At 44.2% G+C, this 8,450-nt stretch overlaps 1 protein-coding gene across 2 annotated transcripts in view; it reads left to right on the forward strand.

Moving 5' to 3' along the window:
• The first annotated feature begins 4,039 nt into the window (after positions 1 to 4,039).
• Positions 4,040 to 8,450, forward strand: part of LOC308396425 (uncharacterized protein) — a 6,586-nt gene continuing 2,175 nt past the window's right edge. The window contains exons 1-3 of one of the 2 annotated variants that reach the window (XM_080881705.1): positions 4,040 to 4,184; positions 8,054 to 8,107; positions 8,223 to 8,450. The exon at positions 8,223 to 8,450 is cut by the window's right edge and continues 69 nt beyond it. In XM_080881705.1, coding sequence (XP_080737831.1) covers positions 8,233 to 8,450 — 218 coding nt within the window. In that variant the 5' untranslated portion in view covers positions 4,040 to 4,184; positions 8,054 to 8,107; positions 8,223 to 8,232. The remainder of the gene's footprint in view (positions 4,185 to 8,053; positions 8,108 to 8,222) is intronic. The other variant, XM_080881706.1, reaches the window with a different exon arrangement.

An 8,450-nucleotide genomic window follows, 5' to 3' on the forward strand; every position in this document is an offset into this window, starting at 1 on the left:
GGTGGAGAGTGGGTCATGCCATTCAAGGCAGCATTTTTGCAGAAGAAAGCTCTCTGTGGGGAGCCATTGCTCCCCACTCCTAACTTTTCACTCCCATTTGTCCTGCAGACTTCGAGGGCTAGGGGCCGTTTCGTCCCAGCCAGTGCTCTATATTAGCCTTTCTCTCACATATGTAGCATGAGAGAAGGTATAACACTGTAGAAAAGGAGTGCCTGGCTATTCAGTGGGTGGTGCTGGGGAGACAGGTAAGGCCACAGGTGGAGGCATTTAGACTTCTCACAGTCTCTTCTTTTTATAGTGAAGCAAGAGAATATACAGTGGGGCAAAAAAGGTTCTGTGTTATTGTTTGCCATCAGTCTGACTGTGGCATATTCAGTGTTGTGTTATCAGGGGTTCTTCCAAAAGTGCAGTATTCATTCCTTGGTCCGTGTTGAGGATGAGGTGAAGAAGCTTCTGTGATGAAAAGAAACTCAAAGAAGTCCAGACGCTTTTCTCTCCAAGCTCCTCAGACTACTGACGCTTGTTTCTCTCTTTGTAAAATGAAATTTAAAGTGAATTTTGAATCAAATGTTTCTCTTCTTTCTCCCTCAGAGTGCAGACATGTCTGCTGCCAGCAATCTGCGATCTGAAGATCAGTTTCTGTGCTCCATCTGTCTGGATGTGTTCACTGATCCAGTCTCTACACCATGTGGACACAACTTCTGCAAAACCTGCATCAGTCAGCACTGGGACATGAGTCAGAGCTGTCAGTGTCCCATGTGTAAAGAGACTTTCTACACTCGACCTCAGCTGAGGGTCAACACCTTCATCTCTGAGATGGTTGCTCAGTTCAGACGTGAAGCTCAGCAGAAAGCCAGCAGCAGCAGCTCAGAGCAACAAGCTGCCAAACCAGGAGAAGTTCCCTGTGGACTTTTTGGTCGACTCCTTTGCTGTCTTTTACTTACTTACTTAGTTAATTAAGAACTAATTTGTGCTGTGTGTGTGTGCGTGTGTGTGTGTGCGTGCGTGCGTGCGTGTGTGTGTGTGTGTGTGTGTGTGTGTGTGTGTGTGTGTGTGCGTGTGTGTGTGCGTGCGTGCGTGCATGCGTGCGTGCGTGCGTGCGTGCGTGTGTGTGTGTGTGTGTGTGTGTGTGTGTGTGTGTGTGTGTGTGTGTGTGTGCGTGCTGTCATTCACTTGCAGGTGTTTGTACCATTAAGCTGTAATAACAAGAACAATAAATAAGAGATTAGGAACAATATTGAATCTATATATATATAATATAATAAATAATATATATAATTATATATATTATATATAACAATAAAAAATGCTATGATTCACATAAATAAAAATAAAATGTATGATGGATGAAACCTTATCAAGGCTCTCAGCGCCTCCTTTGTTCTTGTTGTAGTCCTGGATCATCAGAGGCTTCCTGTCCTCTGTGGTGCTGACAGCGGCGTCTTTGTGTAGGACGACAAGATGTCAGGATGACATTTCTATTCTTCTTGGGAACTTATGACACAAGAGTGTGTGTGTCAGTGAAAGCACATTTGGATGAGAGTCCTTCCTCTGGTTGATACCAGCTGAGGGGGAAGTTCAGGCTTGTTCTTCCTCACTGTCCCTACCATGGTGAGCTTTCTTTTCAGCAGCTCCTGACCACCTGTCTCCTGAAGCACCGTGCACTTGTGGATTACCAGCTTCTGCAGTCTTTTCCTCAACACTAACCCTCATATAGTGTGAATGATGTTGTGAAGCTGGTTAGGGTTTAGAATGTACGTGGTTAATGATGTGCTTTTGAACACACCATGTGTGAAATAGTCCCATGTGACCCCGTGGGGAGCTGTTTATCTTGTGCCTTGTTTCTCTCCTGTTCCCACCTGTGTTTTTCCCTCTGAAGAACTGGTAACCAGTGTGAAACGTCAGGGATGCTCGATCAGACCAGTGAGAGCAAACAAACCCAGCCCTCCCAGCTTATGGTTTAATCTTTATTGGGGGAGAAAACTTTTTAAGCCCTAATCTTGACAGGGAGTAGAGTCTTTGAAGCCTTTTCTGGATCCTCAGAGGGGATGAAGGAGGCAGAGGAGGAAGCAGAGATCGGTCTGTGTTTCATTGTAAGATAGAGACCTGGACCATTCTGGGAATGACAGCCGACTTTGGCCCATCGGTGGAGGATCTCATGAAGAGAGACGGCAGGGAGAAGGACAGTGTTTCATCGATAACAGCTCCAACACCTACAGTGTATATAATATATACATCAAAGTATATTTGCTATACTTAATGTATATAACATCATGTTCTTCTGTCCCCTTCACAGTGCAGGAGCGTGTCAGGATAGATTTCACTGCGTGTTGTATTTGTATAACTGTGCATGTGACAAATAAAGAAACTTGACTCTACAATAATCACCACAAACGAGGCTCTGACACATGGATTGTTTTTATAGTTTATTTAAAAGGATTAACCCCAAAATGTGAAAACAAGACCATCAACAGGCAAGACAGAGCTGACAATGTTACTGATGTCTGTCTGTAAATAAAGGGTGAGTGGAAACTAAAACTGGGGTTGGGAAACTTGCTGTGATCACTAACAGCTGCACGAGTTCTGGAGTCACCAATAAAACAAAAAGTATAAAAAAGGTTTAGCAAGCTCAGCATTACATGGATAAGGGATTAGGTGGGGATACTTTCAATGCAAACCCAGGATGAGAGCACGAGGTGAGGCAGAGGAGGAGCAGGGAAGTGATGAAGGAGGACCAAAAGGATTCTTCTGTATCTTTGGGTTTGCAGCAATAAGCAGGTGGATTTTTAATGTTTCTAACTGTTTGCACAGTTTCCTGCTGTTATTCTTTAGCTTTGGGGCCGTTTTATAATAGTTTTGTCTGAGGTGTTTAAGCTTCTATTTGTTCATCCACAATATTGTTTAGCTGATTCTATACGAGCTCGTTCCAGTTCTTTCAGTCAGTCTGTTGCTTCTCTCCCGATCATTTTCCCTGTTCCTCATAAATCCCAAGGGTGGGGCCCGTGGGTCCATGTTAGAGTCTGGACACATTTCCAACCTGAAAAGAAGAAATGACATTCAGTTACCTTTGTGTGCAGCAGAAATGCCTCCTGGGTGCACTGGAGATAGAAAAGCACATCCCTCACTTATTTTAAAGCTAATGCATTCAACAGCATTTCTATAAAATCAGACCTGATTTTTATTCCATCATATTAAGCCCATCTCTCAGCATAAACATTACTGTCATGGGTTACTTTGATAACTCCAAACTACAGGAGGTCAGAGGTCGTTAGAAGCTCCCTGGCTGTGAAGAGGCAGGAGGCGAGCTGTAGGAAACCCTTTGACGGCTGATGAGGAATTGTAAATGCTTTTTGTTGGAAGACGGCAGCTCGTGAAAGGCAGATGTGCAATGCTTTTGTGCTGCACGACCATCGTTGAACATCTATAATCCAGTTTTAAGATCCCTTTTTGTAAGGTGTGACTGCACTTAAAGAGGCCTGGAGGCCTTTTCAGAGGCGTCTCTCTTCGTGCATGAGAGACAAAGGTGCCACCCTGTCTGCTGGCTTTGTTATCTTCACACCTCGGTTCATATGATTAGGTAGAGGATGATTAGGGGTCCATGACCCTCTTGGGGACTCTCCCATATGGCTAAATGTGGGACTCTCCATCAGCAGCTCCTTACACTACGCTGAGCTGGATGACTGAGAACCGACATACTTCCAGGTGAATGTAACGCTACGGAGAAACTACAGCGAGAGTAAACCTGCTAACTTTGGTGTTTTTTCAAGTATCGGGTAATTTTATATGTGACTTTTTCTATCAGGTGAACAAACTGTGCATGCATATTCACGCTAAAGTTAAATGCAGAGAAAGCGCAGAGTCTCTGCTTTCAGAAACAATTGGATTAGTTTCAATTGAGCGAACGGTTCAAACGTTACAGTGATTTAAAAACGTTGCAGAAACCTGTTGGATTGTGAGTTTCAGGCATTAAATGCAATTCTACATCCGGACACTAGAGGGCGCAGAGCGCGATGGTGGTACCGAGCAGTGTTTTGGGGCGCAGAAGAAGAATTTCACAGAAAGAACTTCCTGTTGTGAAGCTAACGCCAGCACAGCATGTGTGTCGTTTGTGTTCACGGTTTACAGAAGATTATTGTGTTTTCGTCTACTTGTTACCCAGGCTGACAGCAGCTTCACTGCCTCAGGTTAGTAAACATTACAATGAATGTGCACGGCGCACCTCACAGTACAGGCTGTTGTTCGGTCATTCGCACATCAGGATGCGGGTCATTGTGTATACACTGGCTTTAGGCTGCAGGTTGATGGATGCTAATGCTAGCGACTTGGCTAATGCAGAATACAGTGGAGCCCCGACTTACGAAAAGTTCAAGTTACGAAGGCACTGAACGGCAATACTTCTGCCCGTGTTACGGCAAAATGCCCGCGTAACGAAATCCGCTGGCTCTGATTGGCTGAGCCTTCAAATCAAATTAAAATTTTATTTGTCACGTACACAGTCATACACAGTACGATATGTAGTGAAATGCTTGGACAACTGCTCGTGACCTAAAGAAAACAAAAAGGAAAAGGCTATGAATAAGATAGGAAATAAATATGAAAAATTAAAAAGGGTAAATTTAACTAGGAAGGAATAAAATATAAATTAAGGTTAAAAATGAAATAACTGTACAACACACTGGGAAAGAATAAGATAAAATATATAAATTAAATTGAAAATAAAATAACTGTACAACAAAATACACAATACACAATATAGAACTATATAAGAATGTATGAACAAAATACACAAGAAGTATAAATAAATATATACACAATAACAGCAGTAGTGATTTAAGTGATGAAGTGAAAACAAAGTCCAGAATGTCCAGTGTGTGTGTAAGAACCATATGTGTGGGTCAGTACTGTGGTGTGATTGTGATTGAGAGACCGTATCGCCTGCGGGAAGAAGCTCCTCCTCAGTCTCTCTGTGTTGGTCTTCAGGGAGCGGAATCGCTTTCCTGACCTCAGCAGAGAGAACAGTCTGTTGTTGGGATGGCTGAGGTCCTTCACCATCTTCCTGGCCTTGGTCCAGCACCGCCTGCTGTAGATTGAGTGCAGGTCAGGGAGCTCGGAGCGGATGGTGCGCTCAGCTGATCGCACAACCCTCTGTAGAGCTCGTCTGTCCTGCATGGTGCTGTTCCCGAACCAGGTTAAGATGTTTCGGGAACAGCTCAATGCCCACAATGCCTTCCGAATCATGTGACAACCCCTTGGCTTCCGTACTTGCACTTCGACCATAGGAACAATTATAAAACAAAAATAAGTCATGAAAGCAGGTAAACCTTCAAAGGGCACCACCATCATGTCCAAAAGGAGGACCCCCATACACGACGAGATGGAAAGGCTTCTCCTTGTTTGGATTAAAGACAAGGGAGAGACTGGCAATACCCCCACAGAGACTTTCATTTGCGAGAAGACGTCCTCAATTTATAATGATTTAGTAAGTAAGGCAGCTTCCAATGAGCAGCCAACGGCATCGACGTCCTCGCAGGAGGCACCCCTAACCTCCCCAGAGTTCAGGGCATCGCATGGGTGGTTTTATCGGTTCAAGAAGAGGACTGGCAACCACTCCGTTGTGCGTCACGGCGAGGCAGCAAGTTCTGATCATAAGGCTGCCGAAGAATTTGTTAAAAAATTTGAGGAACTTATAAATCAAGAAGGCTACATCCCCCAGCAGGTATTCAACTGTGACGAGACTGGCCTCTTCTGGAAAAAGATGCCGTGGCGTACGTACATCACCGCGGAGGAAATAAAGATGCCAGGCCACAAGCCCATGAAGGCCCGTCTCACCCTCGCCCTGTGTGCTAATGCCAGTGGGACTGTAAGGTCAAGCCACTCCTAGTGTACCACTCAGAAAATCCGCGTGCCTTCAAGAAACACAAAAACTTTAAAGGAGAGGCTCGAGGTTATGTGGAGGTCCAACCCCAAGGCCTGGGTGACCCGACAGTTCTTTGTCGAATGGGTCAACTTGGTTTTTGGCCCTGCTGTCAAGAAGTTCCTTGAGGAGAACGAGCTCCCCATGAAGTGCCTGCTGATCATCGATAACGCCCCCGCCCACCCCTCTGGCCTCGAGGACGATATCCTGGAGGAGTTCTCGTTCATCAAGGTTCTCCTCCTCCCTCCCAACACGACCCCTCTCCTCCAGCCCATGGACCAGCAAGTGACCTCTAATTTAAAGAGACTGTACACGAAACACATGTTCAAACGGTGTTCGGACATAACAGAGAGTACGCAGCTCAGCCTCAGGGAGTTTTGGAAAAATCATTTCGACATCGTTGCATGCCTCAAGTTGATTTCTTTGGCATGGCGGGAGGTGAGTCGTCGAACGCTAAATTCTGCTTGGAGGAAGCTGTGGCCTGATGCTGTTGCCCCTCGAGATTTTGAAGGCTTTGAGGGGGAACCTCAACCTGAAGTCAAGGTTGAGGAGATCGTAAATCTTGGCACTGCCCTGGGACTGCAGGATATAAACGACCTTGTGCATGAACATTGAGAGGAGCTGTCAACGGCAGAGCTGCAAGAGTTGGAGGCGATGCTGCACTCATCAGTACGGCAACAATTCAGCGAGGAGGAGGCCGTCATACCATCGGCCGATATCAAGGACAATCACCCTGAAAAGAACTTTACCGCTCATGCTATAGAGCATTTTGGTGCGTCTGCCTCTCCCACTTCAGATCCATTTTGAAAAGTAGACAGAGACAGACGTCGTTGGATAGATTTTTCACAAAGAGGCCAGCAACAAGTCAACCTTCAGGTGAAAGTGTGCCTTAGAGGGCGAAAAGCGATGAAAGTAGCAGTAGTGATTAGTTCAAAAACATAAAAATGCACAAAAAATGTAAAAAATAAATGATAAAATAGATTTTTTTTTAAATTATCTAAGTTTAAAAAAAGTTTTAGTTTTAATGTTTAGAACGTCATGTACATGCAGCATATGTATGCATGCATACAGCTGACACATATATACACTTATTCCTCTAATTTTGAGTTATTGGTAATGTTTTTACCCAAATGCGATACTTCTTAAAATACAAGCAGACATTACAAAGAAAGCTGAAGTGTTACTAATTGTGTAAAAATGTCTGAATTGTTTTTTGTTGCCTTTCTTTTTTACTTGTAGTGTTTTAGATGTCAGGGCTGTTGGTGGATTAAAACTTTTTGTTAATAAAAATAATGTTCTCTCTGGTCTTTAATGTGCACTTCAGTGTCTGTTGCACTACCTCCTGATGTTTAAAGCCTGATTAATCTTTGAATTAAAAAATCAACAACTTTACACCTTAATGTTATGCCAGTTTCCGCCGTGGTGGTGCTGTATGTATGCATGCATACGTATGCTTTCTTCAGCCTCCGCCACCAAGAACTCCGTCTCCAGCCAGCATCTAAGCACTCAAAAGGCGCGATGGCTGCTTCGATTTACGAAAAACCGTCGGGAACAGATTAATTTCGTAAGTCGGGGTTCCACTGCAGTGTGTTGCTGTGACATTTGTGAGGTTCCCTCAGACACACTCCGCCAGTCTTGTTGCTGTTAACAACAAAATATTAAAAAATCCACCATCTGTTCCACCGTCACCAGTTAATCTGGAACACCGGGTGATTTAACGCTACTCCGTGTTCATACTTGGAAGTATTAGCATGTTATTGACTTGGATACTATATTGTTTTAAGCCTTTGTGAATGTTTGTTCATTTTAAAGTGAAAATGCCATCTGCTTTTGGCACAAAACTATCGAATTTGCAGCTTCAGTTAGGTGGGATGGTTTGTCAGACATCACCGTAACATCATCCTACGGTAGGACCGTTTGTCAAACAGTGGTTACATGATGTCTGGAGACTTTCTGGTTCAGTTTTGTTTGTTTAGCAACTTTTGCTCATTTACGTAACTGCTGTTTTAGTCATGGCTTGTTTTCTTTGCGTTTGCTGGTTGTAGAAATGGTTTCTATGAAGCGTTTCTTTTAGCTGAACGAACTGCTCGTGTGCGTGCATGTTTTATACATGTGCTAAAGTTAAATGTCTTTGTGCAGAACATTGTGTGCTTTGGAGAAACAGCAGAGGATCAACAAAGGTTCAGTTTTAAAGTAGGTACTGCTCTGTGTCCAGTGTAGCGACATAGCTAGCTTTGCATCATACCGAGACACGCTACTGGTGCTATAAAGTGATGTGCAGAGTTTGTCTCTCTCTTTGTATTTGCAGTCCAAACAACATGGAGAAAAACATTGTGTACTGCCTGCTGTGCAACAAGCCCCAGCTGTTCATTTGGAATCACCTGAGCGGAGTGTGCCTGAAAGACGGCACAGCACAGGAGAGGGAGCAAGAAGCTTCCAGAGCTAAAGCCTCCCAGAAGCTGTTTTCCAGGGAAGGTCGACTCTGGAGCTTCTCGGAGCTGCAGGAGTTTTGCAAGGACGCAACATCTTGCACCAA

Source organism: Rhamphochromis sp. 'chilingali', assembly GCF_963969265.1.
Source record: "Rhamphochromis sp. 'chilingali' genome assembly, chromosome: 1".
NCBI classification, from domain to species: domain Eukaryota; kingdom Metazoa; phylum Chordata; class Actinopteri; order Cichliformes; family Cichlidae; genus Rhamphochromis; species Rhamphochromis sp. 'chilingali'.